Source organism: Trichophyton rubrum, assembly GCF_000151425.1.
Source record: "Trichophyton rubrum CBS 118892 genomic scaffold supercont2.8, whole genome shotgun sequence".
In the NCBI taxonomy this organism is placed as follows: Eukaryota; Fungi; Ascomycota; class Eurotiomycetes; order Onygenales; family Arthrodermataceae; genus Trichophyton; species Trichophyton rubrum.
In genome coordinates this window covers 381232-405481 of record NW_003456421.1, presented here as the reverse complement: position 1 = coordinate 405481, position 24250 = coordinate 381232, and the positions used below count along the sequence as shown (strand labels likewise).

At 49.3% G+C, this 24250-nt stretch overlaps 10 protein-coding genes across 10 annotated transcripts; 4 read left to right on the top strand and 6 right to left on the bottom strand.

Annotated features, from left to right (window-relative positions):
* Window positions 1-93: 93 nt before the first annotated feature.
* TERG_06660 (uncharacterized protein) lies at window positions 94-2820 on the bottom strand (the record flags this gene model as incomplete). The annotated part of the gene is made up of 5 exons (XM_047748656.1): window positions 94-301; window positions 361-1337; window positions 1404-2563; window positions 2664-2690; window positions 2759-2820. The coding sequence occupies 5 exons, from the start codon at window positions 2818-2820 to the stop codon at window positions 215-217; spliced, it is 2313 nt and encodes a 770-aa protein (XP_047604643.1). The 3' UTR covers window positions 94-214.
* Window positions 2821-3562: 742 nt separating this feature from the next.
* TERG_06659 (uncharacterized protein) lies at window positions 3563-4640 on the top strand (the record flags this gene model as incomplete). Its single annotated transcript, XM_003232620.2, has 2 exons — window positions 3563-4399; window positions 4467-4640. The coding sequence occupies 2 exons, from the start codon at window positions 3563-3565 to the stop codon at window positions 4638-4640; spliced, it is 1011 nt and encodes a 336-aa protein (XP_003232668.2).
* Window positions 4641-5031: 391 nt separating this feature from the next.
* Window positions 5032-6180, bottom strand: TERG_06658 (uncharacterized protein; the record flags this gene model as incomplete). The annotated part of the gene is made up of 2 exons (XM_003232619.1): window positions 5032-5826; window positions 5881-6180. The coding sequence occupies 2 exons, from the start codon at window positions 6178-6180 to the stop codon at window positions 5032-5034; spliced, it is 1095 nt and encodes a 364-aa protein (XP_003232667.1).
* Window positions 6181-6701: 521 nt separating this feature from the next.
* TERG_06657 (uncharacterized protein) lies at window positions 6702-7346 on the bottom strand (the record flags this gene model as incomplete). Its single annotated transcript, XM_003232618.1, has 1 exon — window positions 6702-7346. One exon carries the CDS (start codon window positions 7344-7346, stop codon window positions 6702-6704), a length of 645 nt encoding a protein of 214 aa, XP_003232666.1.
* Window positions 7347-7664: 318 nt separating this feature from the next.
* Window positions 7665-9459, bottom strand: TERG_06656 (T-complex protein 1 subunit beta; the record flags this gene model as incomplete). The annotated part of the gene is made up of 4 exons (XM_003232617.1): window positions 7665-7724; window positions 7795-9169; window positions 9240-9400; window positions 9457-9459. 4 exons carry the CDS (start codon window positions 9457-9459, stop codon window positions 7665-7667), a joined length of 1599 nt encoding a protein of 532 aa, XP_003232665.1.
* A 302-nt stretch (window positions 9460-9761) lies between these two features.
* TERG_06655 (uncharacterized protein) lies at window positions 9762-11770 on the top strand (the record flags this gene model as incomplete). The annotated part of the gene is made up of 3 exons (XM_047748655.1): window positions 9762-9840; window positions 9902-10279; window positions 10419-11770. The coding sequence occupies 3 exons, from the start codon at window positions 9762-9764 to the stop codon at window positions 11768-11770; spliced, it is 1809 nt and encodes a 602-aa protein (XP_047604642.1).
* Window positions 11771-11988: 218 nt separating this feature from the next.
* On the bottom strand, window positions 11989-15847 carry TERG_06654 (IRE protein kinase; the record flags this gene model as incomplete). Its single annotated transcript, XM_003232615.2, has 2 exons — window positions 12507-15847; window positions 11989-12442 (listed from the first exon to the last, which is right to left on the bottom strand). The coding sequence occupies exons 1-2, from the start codon at window positions 15503-15505 to the stop codon at window positions 11989-11991; spliced, it is 3453 nt and encodes a 1150-aa protein (XP_003232663.1). The 5' UTR covers window positions 15506-15847.
* A 1610-nt stretch (window positions 15848-17457) lies between these two features.
* Window positions 17458-19575, top strand: TERG_06653 (uncharacterized protein; the record flags this gene model as incomplete). Its single annotated transcript, XM_003232614.2, has 1 exon — window positions 17458-19575. The coding sequence occupies one exon, from the start codon at window positions 17458-17460 to the stop codon at window positions 19573-19575; it is 2118 nt and encodes a 705-aa protein (XP_003232662.2).
* Window positions 19576-20397: 822 nt separating this feature from the next.
* On the top strand, window positions 20398-21439 carry TERG_06652 (uncharacterized protein; the record flags this gene model as incomplete). Its single annotated transcript, XM_003232613.1, has 3 exons — window positions 20398-20659; window positions 20729-21300; window positions 21377-21439. 3 exons carry the CDS (start codon window positions 20398-20400, stop codon window positions 21437-21439), a joined length of 897 nt encoding a protein of 298 aa, XP_003232661.1.
* Window positions 21440-22644: 1205 nt separating this feature from the next.
* On the bottom strand, window positions 22645-24034 carry TERG_06651 (uncharacterized protein; the record flags this gene model as incomplete). Its single annotated transcript, XM_047748654.1, has 2 exons — window positions 22645-23732; window positions 23812-24034. The coding sequence occupies 2 exons, from the start codon at window positions 24032-24034 to the stop codon at window positions 22645-22647; spliced, it is 1311 nt and encodes a 436-aa protein (XP_047604641.1).
* Between the last annotated feature and the right edge of the window lie 216 nt (window positions 24035-24250).

Genomic DNA, 24250 nt, shown 5'->3' with positions numbered 1-24250 from the left:
GCGCGGCTGGCGGGGCGAAAAGACGCGAGATGCGCTGCATTAGCCGCCACGGATCTAATAATAGCGCGCCATCCGGACGGGAGCATCAGACAAGATGCACGTCGGCGGCTAGGTGCAGCCTCATATATCCAATAGATGGATATCTGATGAGTAAACGCAAAATATATAAAACAGGAAAAAATAAAATATATGTACAGCTTAGGTTACGTGGCTATCATGCTAGGAACTCGCCGTCGGCAAGAACATTCCACGGCAGGCCTACCCGCCAGGACTTTTGCATGAGCTTTCTTGCTCCTCGTATCTATAGTTAGAGGCAGTTAGAAGCGCTGAGTGATGAGTAGTAAGTTCACCAGGACTCACCTGTTTCATGCCAACGCTCTCAAATCCCTGGACGCGCTCGCTCACTTGCTGTCGCTGGTCCTCATTTTGGCTCTCGCACCCAGCAGTGAACAGCGGGAACAGTATGCACACTTCTTCTTGTCCGCCACGAGAAACTTGATCTAGAGAGTCGAAGAGTGCATCTACTAAATCTATAACGATGGGGTCTGAGGTTTCACGACCCAACACCCTTCGATGGAGGTGGATCATCCCGGCAAGTCGATACGCCTCGTCCATTGCAGCCATGCCATGATCTACCGGCTTCCCATGGTGTGTCATGGGCGTCGACCTACGTTCAGGACCTGCGTCTTCCATGTCTTGAAGCAGCCGTTCAGCTTTCGCTAGCACAGATGCGGGTGGGTTCCAGCTTGTGAAGAGTCGTCCGGCTGGATCTACTCGTACGTTGTCGCATTGATGCGTCAGTGCACTTAGCCGCGCTAGTAATGAACAACATCGGGGAGTAAAACCAGTAAAGCAGTCTACCTCAAACTCCTGGTCAATGGCTTTCTTTGGATATTCCGTTGCGGTATCAAGGGGCCAATATGTGCCGTTAAATAACGGCGCTTCAGCGCGTCTAGATGAAAGACTACCGAAGAGGTCAAGATATACAAGCCAGCGATGCAGAAACGTATTTACCTTCCCAGTGAAATGCTCCGGGTCGGTCTTTTGACGTGTTAAAAATATCTCCCGAGCCGTCATCAAGTGGGTCTCCCACCGGATGGGGACTTCAAATGTGCTAGGCGATATAACTTTCAGGGAGACAAGCATGATCGCCGTAGCTAATGTGGCAGCAGAGGTCCTTCTTTGCGGATCACCAAGTGCGTGGCGGAGTGATGGGAAAACGCCGCTAGTCCATCGGGCTATTCGTGTATACGGTTCTGCATGGCCCAAAAGTCGTGATCTATGGCTCGCTGAGTACGCCAGCAAGAGGTTTAGAATATTCTCGTCTTCAATTGCCACTGCATATGCTTATTAGTGCTGCCATTTTGTAAGAAAATAAAATGTATGAAAGAAACTAAGCATACTTGCAGGTAGGACCGTAGCGAACGGATTTAAATAGCAGTCGTGAGGCACCAGAATCCGCGCTGTATGATTTATGAAATGGTGAAAGTACAGCATGTTTATTGGGCTTTCAAGTAAGGTGGGTGGTAATGGGGATAATAAGCGTGGTATAAGTATAGGGACGGGTTTGGCATAATAGCCTCCTTTAGAAAAGACAGTAGTCACGCTTCGATAAACTCCGGCGGATATATCCTCTTGTGAAGAGGATGGTGTAGCCGTACTGCTAGAAGCTTTCTGATATTGAATGGCTTTGAGGTTGTTTATACCACCCGTGGATGTATCACGCAAACTAGCTAAAAGTTCAGCATCTCTATGCACGTCTAGATCGGGTTGACCACAGTCTAATCCATAACTTCTTCCATCGCGTGGGTCCGGCCCGGAAGGTATTGATAGCAAAGAGCTGACCGAAACACGATGCATGTCTGCAGGCGTGTTTACACAACTTGTGTTTGAAGCTAATGGAAACTGCAGTAATGTATCCTCCGCCATGCAAGACGCTAGAGACTCTCTAATGGCCAGTTCAGAAGCACGAAATATGCCAGTATTATTAGCTGTGGGTATATAGTTGGTATGAGCCGTCGTTGATAAATGTTGAGGGTCAACATGCTGGACAAGGGTAGAGGAACTGGGTGAGGTAACTTCACAACTCTCCCCAGCAGTGATTTTCTGATGATGTGACGGAGAGGTAGACTGCCCTGATGAAGCATACGAACTAGATTTTGGTGTGTACGGCAGCCATGCTAGGTCCACTGATGTTCTAGGTAGGCAAGCACTTAGCCCCGATAGTGGCTGACTATCATTAACTGGGATGATAGGGCTACCAAATGGTTCTGAAAGGACCTCGCCATGATCTGACTGCTGTTTAGTATCCAAATGTGGTCCTAGATATTGCTGTAGAGGCATGAATACGTGCTTTACAGAGGAAGCTGGGGAGCCACTTGCCCCATCCCTTGCTAAGTTGGGAGTGGCCGGTGATAATGGTGATGGTATCGACTCGCTATTAAGTCCAGTATCTTCTGCAGCGGCTCGCTTCCTTGCACGGCCTTCCCAGTTTAACCGAATGCTATAATCGCACTTGTCACCTTGCCTTTTGCAATTGATACAAGATGGTTTTTCTTCACCACTTTATTGCATGTAATCAGCATTCAAGTTTATATATGGCTGCCTGATACAATAAGAGTCGATTTGTATGCTAGGCTTCCATGAAACAAGTCTGAACTTACCACTTAACCTTTCGAGATTTGCATGGCCTATTATCTAGATAATTAGACTACAACTTGAGTTTGACGATATAAACTAGATGTAGAGAGTGACATACCAACAGCCTTTCCTACTTCTCCTCTTGGGCTCCGGAGCACCTGGCTTCTTCGGGCGAGGCATCTCCCTTTATTTGTTTGCTTTTTCCCCTTTATATTCCTCAATCGATGTAATCAATCCGGATGTTTCAGTTTGAATGTTAACTTTCTTATCTTCGTGCCTATACCATCAATTCCATGGAGACTTGCCCGTCCGCCTAACATAAGGAGAAGAGCACAGTACTAGATGCATCATTGCCTAGCCTGGCATCGTGAGGGTAGTTGAGCAGTGGTATATGTAATAACGAAACAAATCATTATTGTCATGAGGGACTTCAGCCGCCCCAAGGCTGTTATTTTTTTTTTCCAGCTTCTCCTAGCCCTGGGATTCGGGGTACAAAGGAGGGGGTGCCTGGCGCAGGAAGTAAAGGAGTTACCAAGGCAGCTGATGTGCCTTTTTCAGCCATAAAAGAGCAGGAACTTGGTGTTCGGTGAATATATGTGGACTGAAAAGCCTGTCACCGTCCAAATGGCACAGCCTGGTGTCAATCGATGGCTTGGATCCTTTTCGTATCCAGCTTCCGTCTTTGTCACGGTTTCCCGTCAACCCTTGCTTTTTATATCACGTGATAAATTAGGCCCACCGAGTGGGGAGCCAACCGAAAAGACTATTAGTAATCAAAGTCCTGTCAAACTATTCGCTCCGCAAAGAATATAATATAAGTGCTCTAATTTTCGACTGGTTGCCTAAGATATAGTGGAATGATTTATAAAAGGTCACCACCCAGCTTATAGTCTAGGAGGAAATGCCGTTTGCTTAGTAATCGATGTATATTCCCCGGGCCTATATTTCTCCAGATACATATCATGTGACTTTAACGCCGGGGCCGCTTAGCTCAGCAAAAATCTTGGCAAGACGAAATGCTGCTTTTGGGCAAAAAGACGTCGAGAACTTTGCGAGCATCAACTTCACCACCAGTTTGAAGCATCACACAGCCATGAATACGCCAGTCCGCACGGCTGTCCTAGGTGGCAGGCTTTCAAATGCTTGGTCGCCCTTGGCCACCGGCGCAAGCGCCCCATTTTCAATGACAAGCTACCAGCATCAACCATGCCGCCGGTCAGCACCGCAATCATCACTCAAGCAACAGCCCATGCGAGCTTCAAGCTACACTACAACACGCAGATCTCCAATGCATCCAGCAAATTCGTTCTCAAACACATGCAGAGGAAACTATAGCTCATCGTCTGCCAACAGCCCTACCCTCCTATCAACTATCCGAAGCTCACAGTCTTGCCCCGAATCACGACGAAATTCTTCCACATCTACTCAAGCTGCCTCGTCCAGTAGCCATCCCACCGGCACTTCCAATACCCCAGTGAAGCTTGACTGGAACACCTTTTTCCAGCTCCGTGCCTCCCGCCGGAAGTACTCTCTAATTTCTTCCGTTCTTGCTGCATTCACAACCACTGCGGCTGGGGGCCAGATTCTAGCTACGCAAAATCTGGAGAGTTTAGGTGCACAAATTATGGGCTTCGACCCATTGATCGTACTTGGCCTGGCGACCGCTGCCTCGGGCGCATTGGGCTGGTTGGCTGGTCCATTCTTGGGTAATGGCCTTTGGGGACTAGTTTACCGGAAGTATAAGAGTGCAGTTGCTATTGTATGTACCGATACTCTCTTTCCGTGAAACCATTCCTTTACATTGATTTGGCTAATCAATAAAATAGAAAGAGAAAGAGTTCTACGACAGAATAAAACGCTTCCGCGTTGACCCCTCCGCCAATTCGTTTGCTAACCCTGTGCCTGACTACTACGGGGAGAAGATCGGCAGCGTCCAGGGATACCGACAGTGGCTCAAAGACCAACGAGCGTACAACCGGAAAAAGCGAAGATTTGTTTAGGCCACTGGGCTGGTTATAACCTATATGTGCTGTCATTGATTATGATTTGGCTCAATATCTCCCTTATAGGCACCAATTATGATTTTTTATTTACCTTCACACATGTATTTGAGCCTTTGCAGGCCCCATTGTTCCACCCGGGTTCCGGGAAGAGTGGACAAAATCTGTATAATCTTTAAATATCGGCCAATTCCCTGCTCCGCATTCATTGTACCAGGATAATTCCATTCTTTTACAAGCTACAGGCGCCTTATCACACTCCTTGATAGAAACGAGCTTGATAGTTGTCTATTTGACTGTACTTGTTTAAACGCAACTCTCCCCATGCATCGCCCTCCATTATTATTCTTCCCTGAAAAATGATTTTTTTTTCTTTCTTCCTGCCTTATATCTAAGGGTCGGCACACCCAATGCTGCACCCATCCTCTGATTCCTCGTCCTCCCTGGTGCCGGGAAGAGGTCGGGCACACGGGTCCGGAGAAAATCCAACAGTACATTCCCTCAAGAGAGATCTAAGAATTCCATAGGCAGCATCAGCAGCTCGAATTGAGCTGAACTGGACTTTGACCTCAGTTTCGTCAGCATTCTCAGTCATTCTGTCTCCCATCTCAAAGTCAAGGCGCATTTTGTTTTTAAGATTCTTTGCTATGTAGCTGTAGCGTTTGGGGTCCCGGTCTCCTCGAATCACCAAGCAACGGGAATAGAGCTGATCTATGATGTTTTGATGCATGGTCTTAGGGATTGGGTATGTAGGAGTCTTGGAGAGGTAGACATCAACTCTGGCATCATTGAAGTATACGCCGTGATTGGTCGCAAAGTTGACGTAGGCAGAAGCATCCTTGCCTCGAACAAAGGACACAACTCCCATGTGGTACCCTGCATACTCCTGCATGTTCATGATATGCGCTGAGTACACAGCCCCTCCTCGGATAGCAGAGAGCAATGTCCTCATATCCACATCCAAGGGGAGCTTAGTGAGGAAGACAGTGCGATAGGCATCTTTATCATCAAACCGGGGGGTATAAACTAGGCCATGAGAAATGAGTTCTGAACGAGACCCGAATCCTGAAAACCTTCCTTCCAACTTGCTGAAATCAGTATTTGCCAGCGTATCAGTCCAAGAGATATAACCGTCCCAGGGCAAAGCTTTTGCAGGCGTAGGAGGAGAGGAGCTCGAGGTGAAGAACTACAGACATCGTTAATAACAGAGTGCAATTCCAGTGCTGAAGATGCCACATACCTCATCGTCATCAGAATCAGTATTATCCAAGCTGTTGCCCCTTCCACGATGGTGAATAAGGTCATCCACCGAGCCTACTCCATCCACCAATGTCTCGTTGAGGTCGAAGGATGACTTGATGGTAACAGGAGTCAGAGGCGTAACTGCGTTCTCCTTGGTGCTCCCCATGCTACCCATACTACTGAGACACGACTCGAAGGCATCCAAGTCATCGAGAAGGTAAGGAGAGCTCGCATCATTAGCGCGAACTGCAGTGGTTTCGCCATTAGAGCCGTCAAAGAGACTTGACTTCCACATCATGGCTGCTCTTTGTACAGAGATTCACTGCTCTGGGGAGATCTGAGCCAAACAAGAAGGCGATAGCAAACTAAGACCCAGGATATTTGAAGTATTTGCAAGGTCTCAGCGAGTAAAGCAGCCGAAGAAGGTTGATGGTGGGAGGAAGGAAGGAGAAGAAAGAGGTGAAGCTCAAGTCAAGCACAGAGAGAGAGAATAAAAGGGAGGCGGGCAGTCAAACAACACTGAAAGGTGAGAAGCCCCCAGCCTCTTCTTTTTTTGGTACTATATAGACGAAGCTACTATGCTTGAATTCTTCTTCTCTCGTTTGAAATATAGTAGGAGCTGGAAAGTAAAAGAAAAGTCAGGCTGTGGTTGCTCTGGGTGATGTCAAATGGGAGGCGCAATGGTATATAAATTGAAAGATCAGAAGGATATCTGCCAGATGCCAAATCAGAATTCAAAGGGCCATATGGTATGAAAATATGGTAAACATGCTTTCGTCTAGTCTTTTTAACATGATAAAGGGTATGCTTGAGTGCCATTCAGGGTGCCCTGGTATACATATTCACAATTCGCTGGCTCTTTTTCGGGCCTTCGACCACATGGCTACTTGCCCAGTTATGTATACAGCCGAAGCAGCCTTTTGAAACTCGAAAGGCATAAGTGGTCTCGTAGTTGTCCTTGATGCAGAGATGGCTTCCACGGGCAAAAAGGACCGCGGTCTCTCCTTCGTCTGAGGCGGTTGCTGGCGGGACCAGGTCTGTCACCTCGAGGTCACCCTTTTCCCCTTCATCTTCATCCATAAACCGTAGTTGATGAAAGATATAGTCCGGCAGGTCCTCAGTCTGACCATCTTGTGCGCTTTCTTTGCTGGATTCCATGTTGACCTTGACGAACCATACGCTCAGGCTGGAATCTGATAGCCGCCACATATATCTGCGTGACCATTTCATCCTCGTCGAGTTACGGCCTGATGGGTCTCGCATCTCTCCTTGCTCCTCATATACAAGGTCATTTGGGATGCCGGACCTTCCATTGCAAGCTGGTTTGAACGTTGCCGTCCCCTTGAGTTCCCCTTGCATGTCCCGATGGTTATCGCTTTTGAGCCTGCGAGTGAGATTCCATGGTCGAGAGTCGGTGGAAAGGGCCTTGAATATGCCGGATGCTAAGCAGTGACTTGAGCTCATACTATCTGGCCCTTCTCTCACCTACTCCAGCTGGGGGTTGCGGAAATTTGGAGAGCCTTACGCGGGACTTGGATCTCGGTGAAAAGCTGAAGCCTGCTCAAAGTGCTGGCGATGTTGAGGATTTAACGTTAATATCATACGACCGATAGTATTTTTATCTACATGCATACGACGAGGTGATATTAAGTGGATGCATTAGTTTCAACCGCTAGAGGTTTAACCGCTGCCTATTCATTTCAGGCAGGTGTGTGTATTCTATGGAAGTAAAATTTTAACCACATTGGACTCGAGAAGTAACTTTTCCATTCCTATGGCCGCTCAGTGACGGTCTCTCCTGCGAGGAGCGCTGCGAATAATGTTGTCAACCCGTAAAAGTAGCTAAAGAGAGATCTCAGTTAGAAATGAACAAGAAAATATTAGCTACGGCAGAGGATGGGTTTTAACTAACCTCAGCAGCTTCAGAAGCCGACGAGACAACGGCGTGCTTGAGTTTGTAACTCTCCACGACACCAAGTTCGCGCATGTTGGCAATACCTCCCCCAGGGGTGAGAAGGTCTAAACCGGAGCTGGTCAGGCCCTTGTTGATGGCTTGTCGAAGTCTTGTGACAAGATCGCTCGAGTCAAGACCGGCGTTGTCGGCAAGGATAATGGGTAGTTGTTTTAGAGCCTGTGCGAAAGCGTCCACTGCTAGCTGCTTCTTTCCGGTGGTGTTTTGAGCAGCATGTTCAACTGCCTTGGCCATAACCATTTCGGCGCATCCTCCACCCAGGGTAACCTTGGGTTCTTTGACAGTCTGGGACAGAACGGCAAGGGCGTCGTGTAGAGACCGGTCAGCTTCGTCCAGGAGTTGTCCAGTGGCTCCACGAAGAACGATGGTGCAAGCCTGGCCAGCAGCAACACCAGAGAATTTAATAAGGGTATCTTCTCCAATGATTACTTCTTCGATCAAATCACAGTGACCGAGCTTGACTTGGTCAGGATGGTCAAAGGTGGAGGCGATTTCACCTCCAGTGACCAAAGCGAGACGCTCAATGCCGTCGAAATCAGCATGCTCGATAGAGACGATGCCAGCGTCCGTGAAGAGCTGCTCGGGCCAGTTGTAGATAAGCTGACGGTTGACAAAGCAGTTAATCCCGTGGGCCTTGATTCTCTCGACCTTTGCCCGCATCTTCTCCTTCTCCGCTTTTTCAAGGTCGGCCAATTTTCCTGTCGAGTCTACCTTGACTCTAGCACCAAAGATCTTGACTTTGTCGGTATCCATACCGGTATTTGCGACCAGTATCTTTGCCTTTTCAAGCCTCTTGGGCTGATTCACTCCAATGCTCTTATCCAAAATGAATCCTTCATCGAGGTACGAATCAGAGAGCTTTCCGCCGGCCTTTTTAATTATCTGTATATGACTGAGATCAGTAGACCCTTTTAACCTCAACACTGCATCACAGGCAAGATTGGCAAACTGGTCTCGATCCTGGCTTAAAACTTTGGAGCTCAGTGTGGTCCGCGCAATAGCATGGAGGTCTTTTCGGAACGCAACAGGGTCGGCACTATTGTCAACCGCGCTCGCTTCCAAGGCTTCTAGGGCAGCACGGCTCGCTATTCGGTATCCATCAATGATAACCTGAGGATGAATTTTTTTTTCAACAAGTTTCTCAGCTTCCCGTAGCAGTTCTGCAGCCAGGACTGTGACCGATGTTGTTCCGTCCCCCACCACATCATCCTGGACTTTGGATATATTGACTAAAACTTTGGCAGCGGCATTATCAAGCGCAATAGCCTTGAGAATAGTAGCTCCATCGTTTGTCACCATGATCTCTCCTGTTGAGCTGTGATATAAATTAGCACCTCCTAATTCTCGCTGCGCCCCTTAAGAGCTCTGCCTAATTTTCAACTCACGCAGATTGCAAGATCTTGTCCATGCCCTTTGGACCTAAAGTGCTTTTAACCAAGTCTCCAACGGCAATGGCACCCACGAAGGCTGACAATCGCGCATTTTCGCCCTTTTCCTCGGTGACATCCTCCCCAAAGATCTGTGTCGGGTTATTAAAAGAATTCGCCTGGGTGGGGTTAGCATAGAGTAGGCAATATACCGGGAAACTGGGTGTGTCCATACCATGGCAGTAGTTGGACGACAATATCTTCGCTAGTGCAAGGGCAAATAGGGTCTCCAGCAAGGTTGAGGGGCGTAACGGAGCTGGTTGGTTTTCTACAACTGCTTGTGCCTCCAAAATATTATATTTCTTAGTTATCAGGCGATAAGCCCTCGTCCATTGTGGATATCACGTGATGTTAAAGCTACCTATTTTTCTCAGCCTCAAGGTCGAGATAGTTTTATGCTTCATACAACATAGGAAAGAAAGAGGGCAATCAAGGCCGATTTATTTGGGGAGCTGGGAGTTGGTGGCTAAAGCTAGAGATATGTCTGAAGCTGCAGGATCATCGGAGAAAGCGGTCAATGTGAGGCTACACTCGCAGGTGGAAGAAGACGAACGTGAAGGTCAGTTTCACTTGCTAACCATAGTACCTCCAGGAATTAATATTGACTTGATAATATCTAGCTGACAATTCGTCCTCTGACGATGACTACGGCCCTGCTCTTCCTTCCGGTCCATTGAAGAAGAAAAAGCGGAGAGAACTGCCCTATGAGAAACTCTATATCAAGGCCCTTCCAGCTTCTCCACGATACTCTAAATCGTTGATGCACCGGGATCAACTTGCGTATGTGACTGTGACACCACATACTGATTTCATCATCACAAGCTCAATAGATGGCGTGGTCAAGTTTTGGAAGAAAATGGCTGTTGGTATGGAGTTTGTGAAGGAGTTTCGTGCCCACATGGGGGAGATCAAGGGGGTCAGCGTGACATCAGATGGACGAAGTTTTGCAACCATTGGGGATGACAAAACTATGAAAGTATTTGATGTGATAACATTCGGTATAGAATCATCTTCTTCATTTGCAAGATACTCTTGGCTAACCGGGAAATGTAGACCTTCTAGCAGTCCTAAACCTTGAGTTTGTTCCTAGTTGCGTATGTTGGGTACACCAACGAGGAGCGTCTTTGCCTTTGTTAGCGGTGACAAGCGAGGAAGATAATACCATATTAATATTCGACGGCCGATGTGAGAAGACAGCACCTCTTCACAAACTGAACTCAGTACACAGAGCGCCCGTTATTTCCATGGCCTTTAACAATGCATTCAATTGCGTGATATCTGTTGATAATAAAGGAATGGTAGAATACTGGCGTCCAGATGAACCATTTGACAAACCAGAAGGCGTTTTCGATTTGAAATCATCAACAGACCTCTTCATCTTCAAAAAATCAAAATCGTTGCCATCATCGATCTCAATATCTCCATCGGGTCATCAATTTGCAACATTCTCGTTCCCGGACAGGCAAGTTCGAGTCTTCGATTTTGCTTCCGGAAAGTTATACCGATCGTACGATGAGTCCATTCAGACTGTGACAGAGATGCAGCAGGCGGGAACTGCTCTTCAAAAACTAGAGGAAGTCGAGTTTGGTCGTCGATTGGCTACAGAACGCGAACTTGGGAACCCTGCCACAGCCCCCAAGGTAAATGTGATATTCGATGAGTCTGGGCATTTTATATTATATGGTTCAATCCTGGGCGTAAAATGTATAAATACATTTACGAACAGGGTCATCAGGGTGTTTGGAAAAGACGAGCCTTTCCGAGCCCTGAACCTCGGAATATATCAAGGCCAGCCGCAGAAGAAAGGAGTTGTGACTGTTTCTATGGCGGCTAGTTCAAATCCACTTCTTCAAGAAGCTGAAGAGCGCGACCCGATCCTAATAACCACCGGGTTTGCCAAGGTCAGGTTCTATCTCTATACCAACGAAACAGAAATATCAAAAACAACGCGAGATATCCAGAACGAGAAGCCGATACATGACAAAGGCGGTGCAGACTCGGCCGCGGCCGCAAAGCCTGCGGAAACAGGAACGTCCGCAATTTTACACACCACCCTTGGAGATGTCCATCTTCGACTTTTCCCTTCTGTTGCTCCAAAGACAGTCGAAAATTTCGTGACCCATTCGAGGAATGGGTACTATAACAACACCATATTCCACCGTGTCATTCGCAAGTTTATGATACAAGCTGGTGATCCTCTTGGGGACGGCACTGGAGGAGAATCCATCTGGGGAGGGGAGTTCGAAGATGAATTTTCATCTCTCAAGCATGACAAGCCATATACACTTTCCATGGCCAATGCAGGGCCAAACACCAATGCAAGCCAGTTTTTTATCACAACGGAGAAGGCACCTTGGTTGGATGGGCATCATACCATTTTCGGTCGGGCGGTCAAGGGCATGGACGTGATACATAAGATCGAGAACGTTAAGACACATAAGGAGAAACCTGAAGAGGATGTAAAGATAGTCAGCATTAGTATCAGCTAGATGCCACAATTTCATTAGTTCTTGTAACATTAAACGAAACGTATGGAAGATTTGGACTGAACAAAACAAGTCTTCAAAGGCCGTTATTTATTAAGAGAAATAACTGTATTTCACATTTCATCAATTCATTTCAGGAAACCACAGGCCAAACTACAAGTACATTCCAAGTCAAATCCATATATAATTCCCGAGAGAAGAATAGGGTATAGCTGCGCTATTCATGGCGGAGTGAAGTATCGTTTGAATCTCTCTAAGTCAACCAAACCGAGTTTTCTAATGACCCAGTGGCAGTTGATTAGCAATCCTGGGAACCGAACCGTCCAAAAGTTCAAGTATCCATCTGGAAGGCCGCCGATATGAGCTTTGAGATGTTCCGACATGTCGTTATAGTGGTTACGCTTATTCCGTAGTGCACGCAGTAGATCAAGCATCTTCGAGCCGGTATATTTGCGTTGCTTGCCCAGACTGTCTTTGAATTCCTTGGGTAACAACTTTAGGAAATCCATGTCCGGGTACATGACATTTTCAGCAACGGATTCAAGGCATTGCAAAGCTGGTGAGGGCGGGTCTCTTGGCTCGAACTCGAAATGATCTGATACATCGCAGAGGAAACTGAGCCGTTCAGCCAGGGACCAGAAAAAGGGGTGAATTAAGACTGAAGTGGCGTCAGGCCTGGGCAGTGAATGTTAGCAGGGTATACCTGTTTGGATTATCGTTGGATGAAAGGGTAATTTACCTTAGACGCGGATCTACAGATAACATGCGACTGATCAGATCTTCTGCCTCGAAAGCGTAGTTTCCGAGACGTTGGAGTTCGTCGAGGTTGTAATGGCCTTTGACAATGTTGGCTTCACGCATAAATTTGCCATCTTTATCAAATGGATGACATCCGTGAGTGAGGACATAATAGAACACGCAGCCAAGGGAGAAGATATCAATGGCTCTTGTGGCCCTACGATTAGTCTGCGGATCAACCACAGCCGGCTCAGAGGAGTCCAAAGTGCCATTATTAGCCCACGAAGCTGGGTTGACATTAGATTGATCCTCATCGACAAGCAGCTCAGGGGCACGCCAGCCAGATGTTCCTGCAGCATGTGCCGTTGTGGCCCTAAAGGAGCTTTGGTTGTCTTCGAGTTTCTTGCAGAGACCAAAGTCAGATATAAGGAGGCGTAAATTGTTCACTCCTCGCGCGGATTTCTGAGCAGCAACAAGGATATTTTGGGGCTTCAGGTCTCGATGGACAATCTTGAGTGAATGGAGATAGCGAACACCAGCCGTGATCTGGCGGAGGATGTCTGGTAGGACTAAACCGTGCTGAAGGAGCTCGGGGAAGTTATGGGGTCGCTCAACAATATCCTGTAACGATGCAGGGCACAGCTCCAAGGCAATGTAAAGGAAACCTGCGGTTTGTTCCCTGCAAAAGTAACGAATGACATTGCTATGATCATCACTTTCCTGAAGCAGGCCTACCTCATGGGCAGCAATATCGTAAAATTCGACTAGCAGACGTTTAACGGCGACGTTTCTGCCATCAAAGCTGCCCTTGTAGACAACTGTACCATGGCTACCGTGTCCCAATACCTTGTCGGTGTATACTTTCAGCTGGCCAATGCGAATGGCTCCGTCGGCGTCGATAACCTCAGTGTTAGATGGGGTGCGAGCTAGCTGTAGATCAGACAGCGAATTGAGCCTAGCACCCTGGGATCCCCCAGATTGGCTGGGAGGGTTATCCGGATCGGCGCTTTCCTGGGTGTTCTTCTTGCCACGCTTATGTGCCTGACCACCTCTTCTCCCGCGACGGGCTTTCTTTCGTGGCGTCTTTGCAGTGGGATCTTCTGCTTCAGCAGGTTCGTCCGCAGTTGGCGTCTGAGACTCCTTAGAAGGCGTTTCTTGATTTGACTCTGAAGTCAGTAGGTTGGAGGACTTTGAATCGGCTGGTGCTGGTTCAACTCTGGATTCTGTGAGCGTTTCATCTGTCTCTTTTGGCTCTTCCTGCTCAGGTGGTGGATGGATGACAAGGGTAGGATATTCAGTCTGTTCATCCGCGGATTTCTGCTCAATTGTCTTGGAGCTTGTTGTGACCGAATTGTCGGGTATAGATATAATATTCTTCAGGTCAAGACGGTGCTTCATCAGCTCCTGAATATTCTGGGTATTGTAATAAATAAAAGTGCCAATGAATAGCAGAACGAGAGTGACGAATATATCTAATGCATTGTCCCAGCCCTTGCGAATGATGACGCTGTTCCTGCCTGGGCCAGCCGGGGCAGGGAGCTTTTCCGGCTCTCGCGAGATGTCCTTGGGAGTGTCATTGGAGGATTCTGCGGGAGGACCAGAAATGCTGGGAATATTGGGATGAAAGCGGTCTGATGGCTCAGTGAGAGAATGTACGCCGACAAGGACGGCTTTCTGTTGTGCGAGATCAAGAGAGGTGATTGGTCTGTCCTGAGACAAGAAATCCCTACCGTAGCAATCTGCTATACGTGCTCGACCAGTGACAAGCGGGTAAGTAAGCTCGGACATGGCGTACCAGCCACCTGTTTCCGTGCAATTTATAAAAACGCGAGACTCCCTATTATCAAGACCCGCCGATCCGTAGTCGTTGGTGGATGGAGGCTGCGCAAGGATAGCCAGTGGCGTGTCAGGCTCATCGGAAGACATGGGACGAGCAACGTCAAACACACGGGCTACCGGCGAGCTGAGCCGTTGGGTATAACGGCGGCCATCTATCTTCGAGTGGTCGAACCCAAAGATGACCCCGTCGTGCATGCTGTATATGTGACGTTCGTCCATAGTTTTGAAGTACTGGCTCTGGAGGTCGACGTCACGGTTGTTTGGAGTCCACTCCGCATACTTGATCGTACAGATGGGTTGGCCTGTGTGTGTATTCTGAATGGAGACCGTGTATTCAACACGCCCAAGGGTAAGCTTACCGCCGGACTTGCACTCATGTCCAGCTGGCTTGAAGTCATTGAGCCGCCGACAAGTCTGGTCTGGGTCCACGAGTCCGCGGGAACTGAACATGTGGAGGATTGAGCCGGTCCTGGCATCAACGGTATAGAGGGTAGTCTCCTTCCTGGCGGTGTAGGTAACAGGAGGATCAACGCCGGAGTAAGGGGTCTCATCAACGAGCATCTTAACGGTCAACCCCAGCCGCTGCAGGCCACCGTTCTGGGCCTTGTTGTAGATGAATAGATTGCCATCACGGCTAGGCTCGACGATCCAGAGAAAATCGTCTTCGATCTGTGCGTCCTTGGCCGAGTGCGAGCGATTTGCTCGGTGGTAGACGGTCTCTACCATGGGGCTGCTGGGCACCTCCAGCGCCCAGCGGGGAGCACCAGTCTTCCGGTCTCTTGCGTGAATTGTGCCATCGACGGTCGCCAACAGGACAAAGTCCTCCACTTCCCAGTCCTGTATAGATCGCGCTTGGAGCTGCGGAGTCGGGTCGTTCCGACTGCTGATCTGGACAGGAGGTGCTCGAACGGCGGAGCCAGAGGCCGCCAGAGCCAGTGTTTCAAGGGCGCTCTCATCAGACCTCACGGGCGGACGGATGGGATCAGATATCGAGTGTGGTATGGGCAGGCCGGCATCGGCAGGAGCACCGCGAAAGGAGGCTGCCAGAGGCACATCACCGGCCTGGGAGAGAAGCAACTGCTGCTGAGCTGCTAGGAGAGGGAAGAGAATGGCGAGGCTCGCGGGGACTGATGCGCGAGACCCTCGAAGCCGCCAGATCATCGTCTCTTGTGGTATAGGCGTTCGACAGCCTGCGGGCGGTATCGAGGAGGGCGTGCCAGCAGAGATCGAGTCCGCAAAGGGACGACGGGGGCGAGATAGACGAGAGGAAGAAGGGAAGATCGAGTATCAGGACACCACCATCAGACAGCCCTCTCGGTCGTGGCAGTCCTGGCGGTCCTGGCGGTCGTTGGTGATGACGCTGCGGGTGGTGGAGGGAGACGACACATATACGACAGCATCCAGCGGCGCTCTGGGGGCCATCAGGATGCAGGCAAACGCAGCGGCGGTCGAGATGCAGTGTGCTCCCCGTCCTCCCTTGCTTCAAAGAACGGCAAAACGAGCGGGCGGGCGAAGTCGAGAGAAAGCGAGGGAAACACACAGTCGATGGACGGCGGTTGGAGAGGGAGTGGCTTGTGGTTTTTCCTAGCTTTGGAGCGTTAGCTCGGGGGATTTTCTTCCTTTTTCTTTCTTTTTTCCTTCTAGTTAGTTGGCCCTGGCCATGGGGCCGCAGTTTCAGTTCGGGACAAGGGGGTTTTCTTTTTCCACCTACACGGTGCTCAGTTGAAGCTGCTGCTGCTGCTTGCTGCTGCTTGCTAGCTGACGTTGGTCGTGGGATGTTTCTGGCGATGCTGAATTTGGCCGCCTTCGAGGAGTCGTGAAAAAAATAAAATAAAATAAAATAAAGAATCTGAGCTGTCACCAACAACAAACACCGCGGCCGGGACGGGAGGACATTCACAGCTGGAAAAGGGAAAAGAGAGTTACCACAATCAAGAGCGAGAGTTAGAGAGAGGACGGCAGGATGGTGCTGCTCCGCCTGACCGTCAAGGTCGTCCCTCGCGCGGTCGAAGGCGAGGAGGCAAAGGACGAGGATGGACTGAAGAGCACCAGCTTCCTCATGGTCGTGCATCGGCCAGACCAGATGAGCCTCGGAGAGCTGGCCTGGAGAGTCTCAGAGCAGTGGAAGAAGCTCCGGCCAGAGGCTGAGTAGGCCTGCCTGTTCTCTGTTGTGCTGTTGTAGCGGTTACTTGCTGAGGTCCAGGTGCTAACATGGGATTTATAGGCCGCTGATGATCAAGAAACTACTGGATGACAACCACGATACGGACGAGCTGGACGCCGATTTGACCGTGGCAGACGTGTTCATAGACTATGGCAAGGCGCGTGCAGACGGATTGGACCAGCGGGGGGTCCTGCGAGTCATCCAGCAGCCTACGAGCACTCGGCCAGTACGCTACGGCTCTGTCGTCCAGGACTGGGACGCCATCACAAACCGCCACTCTCGAAGGGCTGCGAGGCTCTCGAGACGGCAGCTGGCGCATTTCCCCATGGCCAATGGTCTAGCTTCAGCTTCTCCCGTCAAGAACCATGTTGCTGCAGTCAATGGAGGTGGCATTCCGTTCGAAGTTGCTGAATCAGTCCATCCGCTTTGCTCTATCGAAGAAGAACCAACAGCTACGGAGTCACACCAGCGCAGAGAACCATCGCCGGCTCTTGGGGAACGAGAATTGACGCAGGAAACTACAGACACCAATGCTTCGAATCTAAGGTCATCCCCTCTGGATGCCTTCCCTAGCTCCGCACGCCTTCCTAGGCATCACCGTGCTCAGTTAGGAAAGGATGGTGACAGGCTCGTTCCAGGGGTTCATACTTCGCTGCTTTCTAGTGAGTGGCCGCTGGATATACTTTTTCAGTCTCTCTCTGTGTCTGCCCTTCACTGACCTTGATTCACAGAGCAAGCTGCCCTACGAACCTCGAAAGAGGCCAAACCCTCGCAATCAGCCGTTAACGGTCGTCAAGAACGCCAACCAAAGAGACCAAGAACTGCCGATAGTGAGGAGCTGTCCGAACACACTGAATCCCTGGCTACTAATCAGAGGCCTCCAAAACACGTAAAGAGACAAAAGATCGCCGAGACGCCTGCTTCAGAGCTAGAACCCGAAGATGATGAGATGCTCGATGCTCAGCCGCCTGGAGCTGGTACAAGGAAGTCCCAAACCGCCCCGTATGCCGATAAAGGAAAAACAGACGCTCGACAGAATCCTCAGAGGTCCCTAAGGGAGGGTCCCAATGGGGCACCTGCTGTCATTGATCTAACTTGCACGTCATGCACAGCAGAAAGCAACAGTAAGCCGAAATCAAATCAGATAGGTTTAGGCATAACCGCCAGCCCCCCTAAGAAGCGCACAGTTGACAAATTAGATAACCATAAAGACAACTCCGACGCACTCTTAGCCTCCAAGGCGTCTGGACGCCTTAACCGCCTTCGCTCGCCTGGCACGCACCAAATATCCCCCGATCTCGCTCGAGATGCGCCCTCTTCGGCAACACCAGCTGATAACAAGAAAGCTGTGTCAAGTAGAAGTGCTAAAGCTAATGCAAGAAAGAAGACAACCATGCAGTCGGGCAAGGCTGATAACCGCAATTTCAGCTTAGGCACAGCGGTGAACGGGAAATGGACTGATAAGTTTGATGATCGGCTACCCGGCTATTACACTGCGCGAGCTACTGCCCATTTGAAATACATAGTTCAAGCTGCAAAGGAAGTTGATGATTCTCAAGACCAGATACCAAGATTGGAGAAAATGGCCGAGGAATTGGACAATCTTCCAGGACTTTCCGGTAAGGATAGGAAGAACGCACGCAAACGAATCAACCGGTTATTAGAGACTCTCGAGTTTATGGGTCAACCAAGGCTTAGCCGGGAGGAACCTCAACACCATGAAGAGGATGTGGATGAAGAGTCCAATGGAGAAGAGAATGAATCCCGATCCGAGCGTTCCTCCTCTACCGGGAACGATTTAGAGACAGAAGTAGATGAAGAATCTACAGCTGCCAAGTCAAAAGCAGTCAATAAAGACGAGGAGAAAAATGCAAGTGACGGTAATGGGAGCGAGAGCGAGAGCGCGCACAATAACGAAGAGAATGACGAGGAGAGAAGTGATAGTGAAGATGGTTCGGAGCAAGACGATGAGGAGAAAGAGGAAGAGAAGGAAGACCGTACGAGGCTTCGAGTACGTATATCTCCCTCTCTCTCAGATGCTGGAGACGAGAGACTGTCCGCCACTGGGCCTCGACGATCTTCTAAGGGGACTGTCCGTGATAAATCCCCATCTATCTACTCGGTTCCTTTGTCTGGATCTGAAGCCCCTAAGCCTGAGTCAGATAAATCTGAAAGCGGTAGTGAGAGTAGCAGTGGAGAAGAGGAGGATGATGAAAGCACGCCTCGTGCTAAAGTAGTCTCGAAGAATACCCCCAGCCAGGAATCATCTGCTGCTTCTGAGTCTAATGAACTGGAGTCAGTTAGCAAAGGAAATGCGTCTGAATCGAGAGCTACCACTCCATCCGAGAAAGATGCTGATATTAAACCCAACGGAACCCAGCAAGAAGAGGTAGAAAAGGGAGAATCGGAGAAATCTGGTAGCAGTTCTGAGGAAGAAGAGGCAGATGAGAGCGATGAAGATAGTGAAGAAGGCAAAGCTGAAAAATTTGAGGATGCGAAAGAAGGCTCTGAATCTGACGAAGAGTCCGACTCAGCAGGTGAAGAAGCAGCCGCATCCAACGCGGATACATCAAAAATGCCAACAGCAAAGAAACAAATCACTCTCTTTGAAGACTCTGACTCTGGCTCTGGCTCCGGCTCCGACTGCTCCTCTGGCTCAGAAGGATCAGATATTCAATACCGCAAGCCAACACCCAAGGACGATGACACTGAGGCGGCACAGCAGCTCGCTACCGAACAAGACATGCAAAACAAATTGCCAACTGCTCCAACGCCTCGCAGAAAGGTACATGTGTTGAAACGATCTCAGACACCGCTACATAGGCCATTCAGGCCAGGACAAGACTCGGCTCACAACAAGACGAATCCAGCCAGCTCTCCACCTGTGGAGGACAAGTCGACCAAACCGGACTTTATCACCTTCTCACAGCCTGCGCCAACTGCAACCAGGCCCCAGTCAACGCCCACAGGATCGAACCCAGAGCGCAACAGCAATGGACTTAAGGGTCTCCTCGTGGGCAAGTCTACCAGGAATATGTTTGGGTTATCTAGATCACCAGCTGTCTGAGCTGTGTAGTGTGAAGCATGTGGCCAGGGCATAAAAGAACCTTGAGCAGGAAGAGTCCAATTGAATAATTCATGCGAAGCATTATACCCTGTTCTTTAGTATGCAGTTTATGGAGAGAGGAAAAGGGGCTCAAATTAGTTAAAGAATACGTATCCTTAGATGTACGATATCAGGCTCTTTAGCCGTCTCCGGAAGAGCAGAGCTTCACACAGATGAATCCGTGTAGTTTAACAGCTTGTTACCTGCAAACCCTTCATCGTTACCTACGCAGTGCTCTTTGGCTAAGGAAGTTGTATCCTGTCTCCGTGATCTGATACAGGTTTGACACCCTGTGCCTCTACCCCCTGAAGCATAGCCTCTCGTGCATGCATCAAGCGGCTTACATGTCTTCTTCAGCTCCTTTCATTTGCTTTGCATAAGCTGCAAATATTAAAGCACCCAATGTCAGGTGTTGACCTGGCATAGTCGGCGCTCTAGATGGACACTGAGGTAAACACAGCGCATAGATAGACCTACAGTGACGGTGAGAGAAAACCGCCCCCATACCAGATCTACCTACACATATCACGCCTCCAGCCGGCCCATTTCCTGTCTTCTAGCATTCTGTGCCTGACTGAACCCGTGTCGATGGTCTCCTGGGTTAACTAACGTCTATCTGGCCTTGATACTCGAGGGCCCGGTATTAGTTCAGGGCGAAAAGTTATACGAAGTTCAGCCCACCAAAGCCTGCCCCCACAGTCAACCACCATCACAGACATATATGCAGCCATCGACCAAGCTCACTGGGTACACAACATAGCTACGCGCATAGCTCGAGACAGGATGGACATTGATCTCTGCTTTACCGTCGTTCAGCCGGCGCCCGACGGCTACGAGTCTGCTGTTCCCTTGGTCCTGATCCACGACGGCGGCGGGACAAGCGTCAACTACTACTACCTGCACTCCCTCGACCGCGCTGTCTACGCCATCCAAAACCCCAGTTTCTACTCCGGCGAGCCCTGGGAGGACGGCATTCCCGAGATGGGAGCGACCTATGCGCGTCTCATCCGATCTCATGTCCCGGCGGGCCCGATATTGCTAGGAGGTGAGATTTCAGTCCCGTCACGCGAGGGGCATCGCATATACTGATTCGTCCTTTGGGAGGGCCGAGCAGGCTGGTCTCTGGGTGGCATGATCTCTCTGGAAATCGCCAGCATATTCTCGAGACAGTCCTCCGAGTTGCGGGTGCTCGGCATCGTGATGATTGACAGCGTGTACCCTCTTGCCCCGAAGCCAGCAGGCCGAACGATCGTCCCGCACAAGCTGCAGTTTGGAAAATTTACAAAGCCAGAGACACAACGGCTGTCTTCCAACTGTATGGCCCAAGCCGTTGAAATGGCGCAAACCTGGACGATGCCCGTTTGGCGAGGCTGCACTGACGAAACGGAGTATATCCGTCGAGCGGCGTTTGAAAAGGAGCTGTCTCGGAAGATGAAGACGAACCATCCCGAGTCTGAAGAGCACAATGAAATCCCGATGAGGGATCTTGCCGCCTTACCACAGGCAATCCTCCTCCGTTGCAATGAGACGGTTCCGGTTTCTACACCAGAAGACCCTACTGCAATATGTCGCGTTGACGTGGCTCGCGACTCGGAGAAGCTCGGCTGGGAACAGTACGGCTACGACTTTATCTCAGCCGTCCTCCAGATTCCTGGCCATCATTTCAATATATTCTCTGATGAATATGTAAGCCCCTGAAAAAGACAAAATGAAGTCCCGATTATATCTGGATAAATATGTTACTGATCCTATCTTCATCTAGCTTGATGATCTCACATCCCGAATCAAAGTGGCTTGCAGGATGTTAGAAAGAACTAATATCTAAGTGCCTGCTGGCTCTTTATCCAAGGATTACCTTCTGCCTTTTCTCAATCCATGAACCACAGTTTGGCATAGCAGAAACCTAAAGATATAGAATACAAGTGGCAAAATTGGTGTACTATCAGTCCCTTTGATATTTTCAACCATGACTAGACTATCGGAATGCTTCCCTCGCGCCAAATAAGATGCGCGGCAATTGAAGAACTGTCGACCTCGCCTCCTCCAACCTTGGAGTGGCAGTACTTGAACCAGAAACCGCAAGTCCGGGGCTAGTACTTTGGTGGGCTTGTCTACCCCACATAACAATAATTCAGGGATACCATGGATTTGACAAGCGTATGTCGCCCCTGATCAAAGAAAGTTAAACATTATCACTACTTTAAATGAAGGGATTGGCCCCTTTAAGTGAAGTGACTAATTACAATTCCATAAGAAAGGGTGGGAGAAAGGCCCTGCCTCCAATCTCAACTACCTCCCGGCAGCCGTGATGGTACCCTGAAAAACAAAAGGTTCTTGCCAGTCATGGTACTTTTTTATACACCCACACCCTGATAATTCGTCCGTATATACGAAGAAAACCCTATGCTCAATATAACAAAGAAAAGAACAGGAGCGAAGATACCAACAATGCTCAACCCATCATTTTTCACTAATCGTGCTGGCTACTAGCTTACCCTTTAACCTTGCCTGGACACCAATGGTCTTCAGGTTCTTCGGCCGAGGAATGAATAGGTCGTGGCGGATTTGTATATCATCCAGTGTGGTGTCACACATTTCAAAGTCAAATCGGCGGAATATCGTGCTGGCCGCAATGAATATTTCGGCCTTTGCAAGACTGTTGATTCGTCAGTGAACAAAGCCATCAGGGACCAGATAATTTTGTTGGGTACACCAACGATAGGTGTTAGGTATAACCATTATCACGATTGGTCTACTTACTTCATCCCAAGACATCTCCTAGATCCCGAGCTAAAGGAGACCATATACTTTTCCAGATATTTCCGCTCTTGAAGATCAAGCCACCGTTCGGGGACGAAGTTATACGAATCGGGGAATATTTCTTCGCTATGATGCATGATCACGGAAGACATCCCCACCGGTGTCTGTTTTGGAATCTAGTGCGTTAGCCTTCTCCTGGAAGCAAGGTGGACCTAAAGCCCTTGGCATGGATGTATACTCACTCCCGGTGGGATAGCATAATTGCCATATTCAATAACGCTTCGGGGCGATTTGCGTTGCAGGCGAGTGCTGACACCATATGAGAGCCTGCTCACCGATATAGCTGGTTAGCATTGCACGAATAGTCGGACAGATGAAGCACATGCCGTACCTTAAACCTTCGAGGACAACCGAAGACTGCGGGATTTTTACATGGTTAGCTTTGCCCTGATGTTTGGTTTTTGTCGCGTGGGCAACCCGACTTACCAGGTACGGGAGACTCTCAAGCTGGCACAGCCTGATTTCGGCGGTCGGGTCTGGCTCGGCCTCCCGAAGCTCTTCCCTGAGCCTCCGAAGCTTCTCTGGATTCCGCAAGAGATGGAAGGAGATAACGGACAGGCAGTTTGAGGTTGTCTCTGTTCCTGCGCCAATGATGGAACGGACTTCCTGGGTCAACCTTGCCGGACGTTTCTCCTCGCCGCTGAGCCGGGAGTCGAATATCTGGTCGAATACGGTCTTTTTGCGCCCAATAGTTTCTTCAGAGCCCTTCTTTTCCCTCTGACGTTCGTATTGGACCTCGTCGATCCTTTCCCTACAACGTTCTGCCAACGTATAGAACAGTTTGAGGCCAGGATTCAAGGACATTGTGAGGGATTTTGGGAGCATCTTTAACAACGACAGTACCCAAGTCAGCTGTCTTGAAACCACTGACATCTCGGATGCGTCTCTAAGCACTTGGCCCCAGTTAGGGTACCAGTCTGGAGCTCCAAGATAACCGTAACACCTGTCCATAGTGAACGTGGTGATCAGATCTGTGGTCAAACAGGTATAACCGAGTGACAGCGGCACAGTACCGCCACTTGCACCAAAGTTCTCGATCCGGCTGCATAACTTTTTCACAAGGCCTTGGATTAGGCTCTCCTGCTGAAGAACTCGGCCTCTTGCAAAAAATGGGTTCATAGCACCCCGCCTCAAACGATGAAGCTGATGGCTCTCCGTGCCGAAGGACGAAAGAGGAAAGTCAAAGGGCTTCAGGTAATAATATTCCTTGTCTCGGGGATTGCTGTGCGAGTAAAGAACGTTGTAGAAGTGCGGATCATTGATATGAAGTTCTCGAGGGCTGATGCGAATTATAGGCCCTAAAAATGAAAGAAGCATTCAGCATATCTCTCTTTGCTGTCCTCCCTTACCGGGTATATTCTTTGTCGACAAACGTACCATATTTCTCATGCAGCTCCCTGATTTTGAAGATGTATCGACCCTTGAGGATGACATCATAATAAAACTCATAGAGGTACGTCACTGCGGCAATCTTTGGACCAGGAAACCTGGACAATGGGGAGAAGTGCAGTTGATATATGACATTGCCAATGACATATGCAAATATCGAAACAACAATCAATGCAAACAGATGCATGGGGAGGATGGAATGAATGTCCATGTTGACAGGCACAGCTTGTCCTGTAGGGGGAGTTGGGAAATGGGCCTGAAACCAGGCATCTATGAAGAGCAAACACACGACGTTCAGACTGCTTAAATAGAGGCAAACAATGATGGGACTCTTGCTGAATAAATTTTTTCATTGCTCTCGGTATCCGTTGCAACCATGAGCACAAACGGCGGCAACTAACAGGGGTGTGCAATACATGAGGTATAG